Source organism: Cupressus sempervirens, chromosome 2 (assembly GCF_028749045.1).
Source record: "Cupressus sempervirens isolate cs-2001-9-10 chromosome 2, ASM2874904v1, whole genome shotgun sequence".
Lineage (NCBI taxonomy): Eukaryota > Viridiplantae > Streptophyta > Pinopsida > Cupressales > Cupressaceae > Cupressus > Cupressus sempervirens.
The window spans coordinates 651,903,904-651,921,002 of record NC_143119.1 but is presented as its reverse complement, the minus strand read 5'-3'; the positions used below and the strand labels follow the sequence as shown (position 1 = coordinate 651,921,002).

General features: G+C 36.5%; 1 protein-coding gene across 13 annotated transcripts in view; it reads left to right on the top strand.

Annotated features, from left to right (window-relative positions):
• The window catches only part of LOC149575059 (uncharacterized), a 156,880-nt gene that overhangs the window by 73,244 nt on the left and 66,537 nt on the right, over nucleotides 1-17,099 (top strand). For 4 of the 13 annotated variants that reach the window (XM_089814932.1, XM_089814929.1, XM_089814931.1 and 1 more), the window contains one exon: nucleotides 7,250-7,511. The exons of 5 other annotated variants lie outside the window; for them this stretch is intronic. In XM_089814932.1, coding sequence (XP_089671058.1) covers nucleotides 7,285-7,511 — 227 coding nt within the window. In that variant the 5' untranslated portion in view covers nucleotides 7,250-7,284. Of the gene's footprint in view, nucleotides 1-1,930; nucleotides 2,208-7,249; nucleotides 7,512-17,099 lie in introns of all 13 variants that reach the window. 4 more of the 13 variants (XM_089814925.1, XM_089814926.1, XM_089814927.1 and 1 more) reach the window with 2 other exon arrangements.

The following is a 17,099-nucleotide window of genomic DNA, read 5'->3' as shown; positions in this document are numbered from 1 at the left end:
ACAAAATTTAAGACTTAACTCTTGCAAATGAGTTGAAAAGTGTTGTTATTGAGTCCTTAATGCTTCCAATGCAATTTTATAGCTCCCCCAAAGTGATTAGTGGTCTCCTTGATGCTCTTCTTCCTTGTTGGTTGCAATCCTATGACTTATCTTTTTTCATCCTCTCTCTCTCTCTCACACACACACACACACACATGCTTTTCCTCTCTTCTTGCCATACCAAGCAATTAGGAGACCTATTAGGGATATAATAAAAGGAAATGTTAAAAAAAAAAAACTATTAAAAAAATGTTTTGTTTTTGTTTTTGAGTGACAAAGTCTTGACTGCCACTGGTTGAGTTTTTCAGCATGGACTCGTTGAGTTGGGCGAGTTTTGCCCACTTGTCAAGCTAGGTCAGTCAAGGGTCAAAGGTTGACGATTCGAGCAGAGTCAACCCTACTCACCAACTCACCGGACTTGTGGCTAGTTTGGGGACTATGGTTTCACATCATCTAACATAGTAGTGACCTTGGGAGAACTCGATGCAACAAGTGGTTCACTATTGCTATCAACTAAAGTACTCATCACCTTTGAAATTAGTGCATCCATATCAGCGATGGATGTAGCCACACCCTCACTACATACCGTGGATATAAAATCATCACCAACTACCATTGTAAAAGTCTACTATATCTATAGCTAGTGACGGAGCCTTAAAATTTCACAAATTAAGGCATTCATTAGAGCATCATATATAATACTTCATTTTATGATTATCTTATATTTCAATCTTATTTGTTTACTTTGTGGCATGAATCTAATGATTATAGCTGATACCTGATCAAGATAAATATTTGTTTACCTTACAGGGTAAACAGATAGTTATAGCATTAAGAGACTAGAATGTAGCTGAGAACAAGATACGTTATTCATAAAAGTAGATATGCAATCGAGAGTACAATGATGATTCATAATTCCATTCGAATGATGTACATACATCTCTCGAAGGGGTGACTCAACCGTCATGCAACCTTTCAGACACTAATACTAATCCCATCGGCTATAATTTGCACTGTGATACGAAGCTATATCTGTAATGCTCACCTCATGATCAGTAACATCATGTTTGCTATCATCAGTGCACACATCAGCAATCACAGTACTGTTGCTCTAAACCTCAAAAAATGGCTTAATTGATAAATTGGAAGTTGTTATTTTTTCACTATCTCTTTGCACACTTCCGCTTCCAATGTAACTGCAAGTCAGGATCCTTGGACGTATTACCAATAGACTTATTGTGCCTTGCATCAACATCACATAGCTAATCTCTAACACTCAAATCTTGAGCGTCTGTGCAAGAGGACTCTATACAACCATCTTCCATCCATGAAATGATCGCTATCACATTAATAGGCTCAATACTAAGTTTGTTGTCATAAAAATCAGAAGTTTTATTGTGACTAATAGGATTATTTGTGTAAGTCTGGGCCTCCTTTTTCTTTGCAAACAAAGGATCCAAAATCTCCAGAGTTTGTAGAAATCTTGATAAATTCTTATCATAGTTTTGAAAGGCTTGCATGAACTTTGGCATGAGATCCTGTATAGACTCCGTTTTACCCATAATTCACTACTAATCCCCTGTTCTAAATGTAAGAAGCTTCCCCAACAGGATGGAAGGAAACCCCTTTGATACCTTTGTAAGAACCCTTGTAGGTTCTAACTCTGTCAGACCACTTATTTTCTAAACAAATGATAGGTTTGCCTTGGAATACAATAATTATATGAATTTTCTTATTAAATCTGACTTGAGTTTTTAGTTTTGGGCTGTTAGGAATTCTGTCGACTCAAACTCTTGTCATGCTATGTCTATGCTGCTTGATGTCGTTCCCTTTTGATGTTTTTGGTGTTGTCAATAAATATGCATTCAAAGGCCGAAACAAATATATGCAGATGTCTGATGTGAAATGAAAGTGCAATGCAAGACTTCATATATAAGCCGATAGGCTTCTCTCCTTGAAGAACATTGGCCAGATTGTTTGGATTTCCCGGCAGTCTTACGCCAATAAAAAGATTTGCAGTACCAGAAAAGAGAGCTCTCTGCAAAACATTCTTGGACCACGTGGAGCTTCCCTGATGTCATTGTTTCAGACTAAAAATTGGTTACTTGGAGGTTGCAGGGTGGATGCTCATTTTGGTTGGCTTCTTTGAATGTTTGGAGGCGGCATTGGTTTGTCACTCATCCGTGTGTTCTGTTATTCTCTTCCATATTTCAACTTGTTGTGCATCCTGATTTGTACCTTATGCATGTAATTTAATCACTTAATATCAAGTTTCATAAATTTGATGAATGTCCCATTTACAATATAAATTTTTCAAAAAAAATTCAAAACCCTTGTTTTCTATGTTTAACGTCTATTTCATATCAAACAGGCTGCATGATATAGAGGAGTAATGGGAATGCCTATTTTCACTAATACAGAATGCTGGTTTTAGTGGTGCATATTGTATTAGGCAATTTCCCTTTTTTCTTGTTAAGCATATTGGGGTTTCCAAGTTCTTCAAATCATCAGCTAATATATGTATAACTATCGGCTTAATCCTTGCACCATTTAAAGGTGCAAGTGCTAGTTGTATTCCCAAAGGATTATGAAGATTGAAAAATAAATGTAGCTGATTTGTATAGACAGTAAGCATTGCCACAATGCTTGGCATGCATACTAGACATTAAATATGAAGTAAAATGAATAGCTATAGGAAAATCATTTCAAGAAACAGTTGGGGTGCAACCTTGTAACTAATTTATTTGATTACAAACTACTTACAGAACTATTTGCAAATATTGAAATATGAAAACTACTAGATACATAATATAGAAAACCTAGTAACATACACAATAGATTAGAAACACCAACAAGCATCAATAATTGACTCCACAATACTGCTGTCATCCAATGCTCAAATCTGATTGGATTGTTAGTCCCAAATGCTCAGTTTCATATACTTACTAATTATAGTAAGTCTGAGGTTGATCGAGAATGACCCTTTCTATTTGTAGTAAGGAATTCATACGAATGAAGGATGTAGTGGTTGACTCCCTGGTTCAGACGGTTCGTCAAAATAATGAGTAATGTTGGAGTTATGACATTTTAATTATTAATAAAGTAATACTTTATTAATAATAAATTAAAAGTTCACATCACTAATCCCCTGTCCTAAATGTAAGAAGCTTCCCCAACAGGATGACAAGAAACCCCTTTGATACCACTGTAAGAACCCCTATAGGTTCTAACTCTGTCAAACCACTTATTTTCTAAGCAAATGACATGTTTGCCTTGGAATCCGATTTTTATATGAATTTTATTGAATTTCCTTACTAAATCTGATTTGAATTTTTAGTTTTGGGCTCTTAGGAATTCTCAGGTTCTGTCAAACACTTGTCATGCACAGTCTATGCTTGTTGTTATAGTTCCCATTTGATGTTTTTGGCGTTTTCAATAAATATGGATTCAAAGGGCTGAAATAAATGTATGCAGAAGTCTGATGTGAAATGAAAGTGCAATTCAAGACTTCATTTTTGTATTTCTGATGGATTTTGAAGACAGAAAATAAATGTAGCTGATCCCTACAGACAATAAGCATTTCTACGAACACTTGGCATGGATACTGACATTAAATATGAACTAAAATGAATGTCATTTGACTTTATTATAAAAAGGGATTATTTAATGATTATAAAGTCAAAGTATAAAGTGCATGAGGAATAACGAAAAGTGACAATTTAAAGGGAGACAAGTGTTTATTAAGATATACTTTATATTATTTTGTTGTGCATCAAATGGAGGGCAATATAATAAATTATTATATTTCAAACTTCATAACAAAAGCACATATATGCTTTAAGTTATACGAGGTGTAAACATGAAGTTTCAGGCTCAATTCGTATTTGGTGAGTTATGAAACGCCTTTACATGAGGAAATTGATTCATTCTTTGGTGCATCTATTTTATGAATTTAGGGGAAAAAGCCAGGGGTTTATGATTTCATTCAGCCATTAGAGAGCATTAGTTCTTCAGGGTTGCAGCCATTTGAGGTAGTGAAATAACTATTGAACTTGGCATCCAGGAGAGCTTCATAGAGAGGTTCTATTTGTGCTGAACTGGAAAATAATTACCATGAACACAAGGGTTTGATGCATATCTATTTGCAGATAGAATACTAAAAGATTAGTCATTTGTATGAGATGCTACAATAGCGTAAACAATAAATGCTACAGTATCTTGCTTATTATTTGAATTTTCTTAAGGATTCTTCAAGGGCTTTATTTCCACACCATATCAGATTACTTGCTGCATAAATGCCTTTGAATTTCTGGGCATATTGACAGTGGTTTCAAGGCCAAAGAAATTCCAAGAAATTTCTGGAAGCATTGGTAGTGGTCTATGAGGCTGCACACTACCTCTTTGAGGGTAAATTCATTATGCACAAGGGAATCAAATCAATTTGTCCAGGCAGCCTCCATTGCCAGGTTTTTCATATCAGTTATTACATTTCAGTTAGCTTGGCACTAAATCAGCATTTGAAGCTCTGCAATTTTCAGTCATTTGTAGTTGCGTTGGCTTAGTTTTGTTGCTGCTGTAGAAGAACTTTCACCATCAGACTTGGCCTAATATAGAGCTATAATGTAAGCCGAGAGTCTTGGCATATCATCATTGCCATGTTCTTAGGAATGCATTCATTTAATGAATTTATAAGTTGCATGCCTCATGTTTTTGCAATGCTCATAATGAAAGTACATAGCTTGCATTCTAAGTGTTTGTGAAAATGACAGTTGGCTGTAGATGCACATTTTACATGTAGAATTTCTTATAAATGCATTTAAAAACACCAAAAGAAGTTGCATTTGCATCTAGTTTCTTGTTGAGACATTGTAGTGTTAATTTGCAAGCATTTTAACTCCATTTTGAACCATTTGAAGTTATCAAAAGTAAACCTAAAAACAATTAATAGAAAATTTGAGGTTTCATGACACGTCTGACAATATTCCTTGAGCCTTAAATCAGCAAGTTAAGGGCAGCTTAGAAAGGGATATTATATAGATATCTGACACTACCTCCAGTATGACTTATGTGGGAACAAATATGAACCTCGGCTGGCATAACATGACACAGTAGGTATTAAGGAACAAATATGAACCTTGGCTGGCATGAATATGACATGGCAGGCAATAATGAACAAATATGAACCTTGACTGGCATAAATTTGACATGACATGTAATAATGATGCACGATACAACTCCTCCAACCATGTTGTTTCCAACAGTGGCTACAAGATGCAGATCCTTGCAAAGTCAAACAATCTGTCACCAAATTCAAATAATTTAAAGCTCAATAATGAATCCATGTTGAAGCCATCCTTAGTTGCACAATTCACTGTTTATTTCGAACCAATTGAAAGTGTTGGAACTCCGAGAATTACCAATTCTTCAGGTCCTTAAATTCTGAAACCGTTAGTGCCAAACTCAATACACAAAATCCCCAAATTCTCAAATGCACATGTGGATGAATTTGATTTCTTTTCAAAGCCTTTTATATATTTCACCATGAATATTCACTAGCAAGGCTCTTTAATGAATATAACATTTGAATTTGTTGACATTATAATATATCATTAATAAAGTGTACTTTTTATCTATCAATGAGTTTAAATTACTCATTACCCTCAACATAACCCCACTTCATTATAAAGTCAATTTATAGCTTAATAATATAACTTAAATAATCAAACATCATTAAGGCCATTAAGATATTAATATCTCATTAAATACTTATTATTTTGACGAGCCGTCTGAACTAGGGAGTCAACCATTGCATGCACTAAAGATCCATCTTCCTTGTAAAAATAATAGGGGAACCTCTCTAACATCCAGAGGCTTCCTATAAATAGTACGTCCCTCAAAATGTTACCAGAAACCTCTGAATGTAATTCCCCATAACAGATGAAGCATCTGGTGAGATAAACCCTTACAACACGTTCATTTGATGAACTCCAATACTTCCAAACTGGATCCTCTAAACCACCATGCTATCCTACGAGGGTCAATTAATAGGCTAATCGCTCAAACTTCCAATGATCCCCAAAATGGTGACATTACAACAATCAAAAGTAGTAAAAGAGCAGAATATCACTTTATGGACCTCTAACAGTATGGATGTCTCTGCTACTTTTGATGGACAGCACAGAAAATATAGAAAAGAATGCACTCTTTACTTATCATTCTTAAAGAGAACCAGCCTATACTTTGATTTCATTTGGTGGTTCCCTTAATTATTGCATTCACTTTTTAGGATTACAAGTTACAAGAAAAAGATCAATGGCACTATAAATGGTGAAAATCGAGCATAAATCTGCTCCTTGGTAATAGACCTTAGCATTTTGGTCGTTTCTACCAGTTTTCATGGATGCATATTAATAAAGTTATAATTCTGTGCTTTCCTTTTTGGAGAAGAACTATTTATAAGATCAAATTTACATGTTCCATTAAGGATAATGGTGTAAGCAAGCTTGAGACAGGACATGTGGTTTAATTTTAGGGGAATCTCAAGAATCCTACAATAAGTTTTAAACACTGAATCCAATGTCATACCTTTAAAGTTCTAGTGCAGTTCTTAATTTTGGTGTCACATATTTCATCATTGTTTGAAATTTTCAAAATTTGAAAACATTGACACGCTACTAGTTTGAGTTTAACATTTTCAGCAGAACAATTATGCATCATCTTTTGGAACTTAAAAATAAAAGAAAAAGCATTTAAAATTGCATATTATTAATAATCATGATATGTTACCTAAGGTGGAAGAATTTTGTGGCACATCTTTTGATCCCTTACACAAATGCTAAACATGTGAGATTGACTGGTATAAGAATTTCGTGTTTCCTTGAGTTGGCTTTTATGAGCTTCACTATTTTGGGAATATGAATTCTTAACATATTTGATATTTCATTAGTATAAGCATGACCGAGATAATTACACATTTTGTCTTTGTTGCAATTTAATTTTATGAAAACTGGATAATGGACTTTATACTTCTATAAGTGCAATACTTATCTTTGGGTGAGTAATTACATTTCTCACCATTGTGAATTTCAAACTTCTAAATGTTTATTGTTGTACAGTTGTATTGGTAAGCATGGGATGTTCACTCTGGCATCAATAAGTGCTTAATCTATAATTATGATCGTCTAAGCATATCTGATGGTTGGTTGTGCAGAAGAAGTTGCTATTCAAAATTTGAGTAGTGGGACAATGTCATCCAAGCTTTCTTATCAAGCTAGTGCTCACCGCACTTTATGTTCTCAGAACGTCAGTTTATATCAACCAGGATTATTAAATGGCAGACAAAGTAGAATCTTAGTGAGAGGAAATAGAATAATGAATACCTCAACTTTGGCATCAGTATTCAATTCAACGAGTTCAGCTTTGAAGAAAGCACATGAGAGTTTGTTGAGCCCTCCACTAGATTTTTTGGGAGGGTATGTTCTTTCAGATAAATTTATAATTTTTCTTTTTTCTGTGTTTTTGCAAACTTACAATACCTATTTGATGAAATTTTTTAAAAACTTATTTTTTAATTTTACTTCTGTGGATGCTATTGATTTACTTGTTTTATTATAATGCTTAGATTTGTGCTTGGAAGATACAAGCCCAAGAGAAACAAATATAGAAAACTATATTAAATGGCAATTACCTAAGTTTTGCAACCCGTCTAAGGACTTATGGTATGCAATGACCAAGATCAATTAAATAAATGACCTTGCATACAATTGAAGATGTAAGGAGGTCGATATGGTCAATTCAATTGTTCCACAAGAGCCCCAATATCCTCATGGTTTGTGGTATTTTATGATCATTGACACATTTAAGGGAAGATCTGGTTTTATCCTTCCACCACCTACAACAACACTGCACAGTCAAGTGTCCTTAGTGCCAAAAACCCTCCTTTATAGGATGAGATTAATTTGTGTATTGGTAAGAACAGTTCTTGAAGGGGAATCAAGAATGCTCACTTCCTTAGTGAATGTTTGATGTCCAATTACCTTATATCTCTTACCTCAATTTGATACAAATGTTCCACAAAAGCCCTAATATCCCTATGGCTTGTGGTATCTTATAATTGTTTACACTTCCATGAGAACATCTAACCTTCTGCTTCCACCACCTACTGCAACACTACACATGCAAATGTGCTTAGTGCCGAAAACTCCTTTCTATTATGAGATTAATCCATGGATTGTTAAATACAATTCTTGAAGGAGAACTAAGAATTTTCACTTCCAATAATGTCCCCTAATCCAACATTAATGTTAGACATGATACATATTAACAGTAATGGATACCACGGCATGAGACACTTCTACGCTATCGTAAAATATTTTACAGCAATAAGGAAATTTTGATAAGAAATCCTTCTTAACACTGGACAAATATTTCATATTTGCATCATGTGGCAATGTCTCATGTCTGTGTCTATATGCCATAATTCATATTTGCATCCTCCAAATGACGGTCCCATCAGCAGTCGGACAAGAGGGAGACCCCCACTTGCTCTCTTCTTGTTAACTATTGGAATGGTAATGGGTCTTTATGGTCATTGCCTAGTCTTTTATGTGATGCTATGGGATTTGTAGATATTCTTGTCATTACTAAGACTCATGAGAGCCTTGTACGTCCTCTTCCAGGTGTTATTGGTTATCAATGGTTATCTATATGTAGAGAGGAGGTTCGTGCTTCTAGTGGGGTACGTGGCTCGGGCGGTGTGGCTTGTTTGATTAAGGAGGATATTTTTCAGTGGCACTTCTATTGTACACTCAAATACGTTTGCTCGATTTATGTGGGTCCACATTGACTGTAAGTGTCATCGTCAGAGAGATCTCTATTTGGTGCTTGCTATTTCCACTAGCTTCCTCCCATTATGCTATTCATGGTACCAAGGACGGAGACCCATTTATTGACCTTTGTGAGACTATTTCTTAGTTTGCTGCTCTAGGGGACATTATTATTCTCGCGGATTTCAATGCGAGAACTAGAGAACTTCAGACTCCGTTTTATGATCATAGTTCAGATCCCATTTGCTCCATTGAGATTGATCCGACTTCTTTTGGGCTTCAGTGGCATTCTGAGGATGCTCTTGGGCCGTTATCCATGTATGGTAGACATTTGCTGCAGCTTTGTGAGTCTTCTGGTTTGGTGATCTTGAACGACCTTTCCTGCTTTCCTAGATCTGAGTTCTTCACTTGTTGGCCTTCCTGTGGTGGTGCTAGTGTCGTTGAATATGTCCTCGCTTGTCCCTCATTCATTTCTTGCATTCATAGTTTCACCATCATGCACCTTCCTCTTGCGGACCATGCTCTCCTTAGTATTCACTTTCACCTCTCCCCTCTTCTTTCACCCCCTCTCTTAGCACCTCATCTTTCATCTGTCACTGCTCGTTCACCCATTCGCGTCCGTTTTCTCGAAGGTGATTGTGAGCTCTTTTCCGCTCATCTTTCAAGACTCCTCAACCCTTCATGCTTTTCTAACTTGTGCAAGGCTGCCTCTATGTTTGACTTGCTTGCGACGACTACCTAGAAGTTTGCCATCCTTTCCATTCCTCATTGCCCTCCTTTGCCCCTTCGCAACAAATGCTGTAATACTTGTCCTATGAACCAGTGGTTTGATACAGACTGCAAATCTTTCCATCGTTCTATGTGTTCTGCTTTTAAGGTTCACTCCACTAACTTTGTCCACCTTCGCTCATCTTATCTTCATTTTCTTCGTAGTAAGAAATGTTCCTTGGCTGCTTCCAAGTGCAAATCCCTCTGCTCTACGCTGATCCGCAATCCCCAGCTTTTCTGGCGCACTCTTTTCCCTCGCGATTATCCTCTACCCTCCACCCTCGACTTTCACTCCCTTACCTTGCACACCATGGCTCTTTATGACATTCCAGGGCAGCCTTCTATCCATCCCATTTGGCCTCCTTTTGACCGCTTGTTCACCCCTTCCCACATTTTTGAGGCCATCAGATCCATGAAGTGTAGTAGAGCTACTGATGAGAAGGGTTTTCAGGCTGAGCTTTTTAAGTTCAGTGCCTTGGTTCTGAGCCCCTATCTCTTTATTCTTTTTAATAGAGTGATTCACACTAGGTTTTCGACTTCTTGGCCTAGGCATCTAATTTATCCTATTCATAAGACCGACCCTGTCTACGATTTGGGGAACTACAAAACCATCATGACTAGGCACACGTTTGCCAAACTGTATGTGAAAACCCTTAATGCTATGTTATCTAGTGAGCTGGACAGGAAAGGTTGTAGGGCTAGAGGGCAGGCTAGTTTTCGAGAAGACTATCAGACTATGGATCACATCTTCACTTTACGGGCTGTTATTGAGGAGGCTAGACACAAATCAGAGAAAGTCTATTGTTGCTTTGTTGATTTTCGCAAATCTTTTGATTCTGTCCCTAGGGTGGCTCTGTTTGAGAGGCTTAGGGAGATTAGTACCTCTGAGATGTTACATACCGCTATTATGAGACTATATGAGACTGTGGTTGGCAGATTTAGGACTCCTGAGGGCTTCTTGGATCCGATCCATAGCACCATTGGGATTAAGTAGGGATGTCCGCGCTCCCCTACGTTGTTTGGTTATATATTGATGAGCTTGAGGACTTCCTCCTGATGTCTTCTCTCCCTGGAGACGGTTGCTGTCTTCACCAGGTTCTGATCTCCATCCTTTTTGCTGATGATGTGGTTCTCCTAGCTTCCTCTCCAGGGGCTTCTAGATGGCTTGGCTTCCTTTTGTAATCAATGACAACTTGTGGTTAACTTGGGTAAGACTCGGCTCATGATCTTCAATTGTTTAAAGACTTCCCATCTTCACTTCTTTTTCAAGGTCAGGAGATTGAGATCGCTACATCTTATACTTATCTGGGGGTTAAGTTTTCCAGACCACGGTTTAGTATGAGACCAACTATTCAGCCTAGATTTAATAAGGGTATGGGTTCTCTTGCTTTTCTTGAGAAACAGTGTTTCAGGCATCACTTCCAGGATACCTCGTCCAAGTTATCTCTCTTGGACTCTTTTGTGAGGCAAACTATTCTTTTTTGGGTTTGTGGTTTGGGGCCCATCTTTTCTTGGTTCTGATTGGGCCTCGATCGAGTGGGTTTAGACTTTATTTTTGAGGCGCATCATTAGACGTCATAGGTTCACTCCTCATAGTGTTATTCTTGCTGAGTTTTGCACTCATCCTTTCAATCTCGCGGCTATTTTTGAGTTGGCTTGGTTCCTCCATCGCCTTCGTGGTTTTGCAGATCGTGTTGGTGATTGTGATCAGTACTTATATTTGGCTTATTGTTTGTCTGCTTCTATTGCAAGTGTAGAGTCTGGTTCTCATGCACAATGTTGGTATGCACAGGCCTCTTCTCTACTTGGTTCGATTGGGATTGATATTGATTGCCTCCCCCCTTTTCAGTTCTTGTTGGATGCCTCGACACATCTTCTCCACTCTCGGCAGGAGTTGAATGAGCATGTCAGACTTGACATTTATAGACAGTACATTGCCACTACCTGGGTTAACCCTCTTGGTGGGTTACGTCCACAGATTTCGTTTTACGCGAAACACTTTTCGAAGATGTTTGATGGTATTATTGTTCATCCTAGCTACCTTTCCCGGCAGTGGTCTCATGCCCCGCGTATGTCTTTGGGATCTTTCAGAGTTGGTTCTCAATGTCTTCGGGTTCAGACTGACCATCATATTGTCAGTGGAGAGCGAATCTGTATGCTTTGTACTTTAGGTGAGGTGGAGACTGAGACTCACTTCATTTTCCGTAGCCTTATATATTATGAGATCAGAGGGAGATTTTTCTATCTATTCCGGGAGTGCTTTTCTCTCTATGATTTTTTTAGCTACTATGATCAATGTTGTCTTGCACTTTATCTTCAAGAGGCCACTATGCTTCATGATAGCACGATCCAGTCACTGCTTCCGCACCGACACTCGTCTACTCAACTCATTACTGCCTTCTTCATACCATTATCTCCTCTGCGTGGTGTGAAAAGGCTTTCTAGCTCCACTAGATCTACCAAATATTCTAGATGCGTCAGATCCCGTACCATCTATTTGCACCAGCAACACTCCTCTAAGAGTGGCTAGAGATAGAGTAGGGCCTCTACTCATCGGCAAGCATATCATTCAGTGACTAATTTCTTTTCTCCTAGAAAGGACTCCTAGTCTCTCTCTTTGCCTCCTCTTTGTCTCTTTGTTTGCTTTCCCTTGTTGTTTGTATTTATTTCAAACACCTTTGTGTTCTCCTACTACTATCAGCCTCATTGTTTAATCCTTCAGTCCATAGACCTTTTGTTGGACATTAATATCATTATCTAATCTTATCTTATCCTATAGCAATATCTCATATTTCTTTTCTGCATTGTACATCCATAATTCATATTTTGAGCCATCCACTATCATATGGTATTACCTCATGATTGCACTCAAAGTCGAAAAACTCGGTTTTGGCAATATCTTGGCCGGCCCAATTTTTTTGAAAAGCTCGGCAAAAAATTTGGCAATAAATCAGCACTTTGATCGAACATTTGAAAATAGGCAATTTTGTAAAATATTCTAAAAAAACATACACCAAATTTGTAGAACATATACTGATTTGAGATATCCACCAAACATTAATCAAAGTTTTGAGTTAAATAGTAATTCATAGCAATTAAAACTAAATAGATTAACATAGTGATAGAATCATCAATCATATACAAAAAAACAAGTATGTTATCTAAACAAAAATAAGTTCAATTCATATAGAAGTCAAACCCATAAAACTACAACTTGTGAATACATATTAAGTTCAAGTATCAATGAAAACTAGAAGTAAAAATCATAAATTGCATCTACAAGTAAAGTTCAAAAGAGATCGCTGCTGCTTTGTGGGTGGTGTTGAAGTAATTGCAGGTGCAACATCCTTAATGGGTGCCTGAACAAGTGAAACAAAAGCCTCAGATGGGTTATCGAGGTCATGCTCCTCCTCACGTGTTGCCATTTCTACATCCTAGTCATCTATCTCCATCTCAAACTTAGTTTGCTTCTCATCAGTCAATAAAGGATTGTCCACATGAGCATCTACATCATCATTTCACACACAAACATACACCTTAGGTCATTCAATATAGTGAATACGTTTTGCAAGTTAAGAAAATTAGTAGCAAAGCATGTTATCCCCACTTTCACAGGATCCTTACCATTGGTTTGCTCTCTCATAAGGCTCATCCCCATGTGTGATTATAGATGTACTTTGTGATATTCCTTCCATCTTCAACCAACTTGTCCACCCAACTCAGTTTCCCTAGGTCCTCAAGGAGCAAGTCAAGACAATGGACAGAACAAGGGCTCCAAAATAATGTGGGATGCCTATCCATCAAAAATCCACTAGTTGCCACATATGTAGTTGCATTATCAATCACAACCTGGATGACATTATCCTCTCCCACTTCCACCACCATCTCATCCAACATGTTGCACAAAGTCTTTGCATTTTTCTCTTGATCAGAGGCATCGACTGATTTTAGAAATATTGTCACCCTAAAGCAACTAGAAAGTTGATAAATGTCCTATTCCTTCCATCAGTCCATCCATCTGATATAATAGTGCAGCTTCTCTATTTCCAAACTTTTCTTTTCTCTTCCATACGTTAATGAATGCTTTGTACCTCATCATGTAACAACGGTCCACTCACCTCATAACAAGTTAGGGGCTTGAACCCCTTACCAGACATGGAAATCAAAGTGACCAATTGATATAAACCAAGAGTGCAGTACCAAAATCTTGCAATTGCCAACCTTGTCTTTGCATGCATCTCTTTATTCCATGTAGTGCCTAGAAATTTGGGTTGAGCACTAGGAGTGTTATGTGAAACCCAAAAGTTTGATATAAACTCACCCACATTTCTCAATCCTTGTATCTGTGGCTCAATGCAAGAAGAAGCCTCTGCACTTGTTTGTGACTTGTAGAACTAAAACCTCCCATTGGAGCTGCCATGGCTTCTGCTATCCTCTTTTTAGCTGCCTTCTTTTGTGACCATGCTTCAAGGCTTGCCAAAGCCTCTCTTGTAACATCTTCCGGACATTCATCCCATGATGTAATATCATTGCATGGAATCTTTGCAAGATGATATATCAGCCTACTTATGCTTGAAGTCATTTGCTTAAGGCAATGGATACATGCGACATCTCCTTGATTTTGTCCTTGGATCCCATGTTTCCATAAAGGGTCTCTCTTTCTCCCACCAACTATCTCGTAAAGAAATAGGTAGCTAGCAAAGAATAGACAATTAATAATTAGAATACATATAATATTTAACACTATAGTACAGTTAAAAACCTTAAAAAATTAAAGAATTGAATCTATGTTTATTGAAATTTGGTATATATATTATATATTATATTTATAAATTGGAAATTTTGAATAATAAACACAAATTCCAAATAATAAATTGTTAAATAAACTGTAATATAAAATTTATTACTGAATACAGATAACAGTTTAGTGAAAAATAGGCTAATTATCTAATTATAGTTTATCTATATTCAACTGGAATTTGGATAATGTATGTATGTATAAATATTTTCTTTGTACATATGTATAAAAAAAAAAATAATATATAGATAAACTCTAAATAAAATATATCTTCAACTGGATAATCAATAATATACATATAATGTATATTATATGTTTATTGTTGAATATAGATAACAATCAATAAAAAAAAAAAAAAAAAAAAAAAAAAAAACTATACACACACATATACATACACACACACACACACACACACACACACATGTTGGCGGTAGAAATTGTGTATCAGTGGACGGGTCCCTTTGGAAAGGAAATTGTGTATCAGCTGACGGGTCCTTTTGGAAAGGTTCTTGTTATGTAGCTGACGGGTCCCTTCGGAAAGGTTTTTGTTATGTAGCCGACATATGGTATGTGGCCGACAGATACCTTCGGGAAGGTTCCTCGGAAAGTATTCATACCCCCTTGGGGAAGCATTGTAATGATCTTATCATTGAAGCATACTATAATTTACTGGTTGGCATATGCGAATAATAATAAGAAGAGTTCTGCTGTTCGTGTTCGTGTTCACTATCTGTGTGCGTTTCTTAATTAATCTATGCGGTAAACTATATATATATATATATATATATATATATATATATATATATATATATATATATATATATATATATATATATATAACAATAACAAAATATTCATTCTACAGTATTAAATATATTAAAAATTAAAAATACCTGGTGGTCGACCGAGCTCCAAGTAACCAGCAATGTTTGCTATGTATTTAGGAATGTTCTAAAAGAGGGAAGATACAAGTAGGAATGTACAGAAGTTACATGTAGGAATGTTCAATGTGTAGAAGACACACATAGGAATATTTGCAGAGTATGGCTGCTCCTAATATGGTCGATCTGCCTCCTGGCGGCAGCAGAAGTTGAACACAATGGCAGCAGAAGTCAGCCAAGCCTTAAAAATCTCCGTCGACCAAGCCGTAACAACTTAAACCGCACTGACGTTAAACCTAAAAAATGCGTTAGCTTTCGTACACTGATATAATCTCATTAAACTCGCATTTACTTGCAAGATGTATAGTATTTTTCCCAGCAAGATATTAGAAATTCTCAGTGCCAAGTTGAATGGCGATTAAAGGTGTGTGATATACTGTGGTATTGGTGGTATATCTGTGTTTTTCTCAACAGTGATTGCACTGTGCCACATTTTCATTCACTGCCATCATGTATACATCCGTATTAGACAATTCATATTTGCAATCCCTGCTGGAATAATATGCATACATGTTGTTATCGACAGAGTCAATTAATATCAACTTAGCCGACTAATGATGCATTAGTTAAGGCCAACAAACATTGATTGCACTTATGACAGGACGCATCTCTATCCCAAATTGAAAGGCACTTTGAAAGGCATCAGATACATGTTATTTTTCTTTTACTTATCCAATTGGATATGCTCAGTTTAGAGCAATAACATAATCAGCTTTCACTGGTGCAAGTGTGAACAACAGATATCAGAGACAGCATCTAAGGTTTAACACAATCTAGATCATGTATCAAAGATAGCATCCATTATAAGGGCAAGCATAAATCGATAACCAGATACAGCACAAATCGCATTCAAGCAATTTCCTTTAAAATTATGATGATAGATCAGACACTTCATCATTGCTACAAGCAATAAATATTGATTGGACACTTCAATTGTAAATCAGAAATTGCATAATCAATCAGTGATAGAACTCATCTTTCACATTGTATATATCCATTTGCACATCAGATGTTACTAGTGCCATGTAACTGTCATCATTGCATATATTTCTATTGAAAATATCAGAGATCACATTTATTGTTAATTTTTCTTCCATTACTTGCTTAATTCATATTCAGTTAACATAAGAAAAAGGTATTGAAGTAATTGTGCCAGCATTCCCTCGTAGCCAAAAAGGGGACATTACATCCTTACTGGATGCGTGATGTCCACTTGCCTTAATCATTGAGAAGAAAACTACTATTCACGAACCACCATCATGCTTTAATCTTAACGAGGCAAATAGGAACCTACCTTAGAAGGATGACATGTAGATGTGGCTCTCTAACATAGCAGGGAAAGACACATGGAGGCTAGCTTGAACCATGTGGCACCAATAACATAAAGGTCAAAAGGGATATCTATACCAAAGGTATGTATTTTTGCATAATTACATGTTAAGGTGAATTGTACAAATGACATGAGCCAAATAACTTCTATGCATTATTTATCATACAAATACATGCATAGCATCCTCTGTCTCCTTGATCATAGGCTCAAATGATAATCTGTTCAGGGTTTGTTATAAGTTGGTACCATACAACATAACTTGTTCTCTTAAGGATATCATATTATGTAATGTAATTCACAGCAATGCATCATACTTTGCAGTGTATTATGAGGCATCAATATTGTAAAATACCATCATTTCAAACATAAAAGAAAATATATAAGGTTGACGGTACAAG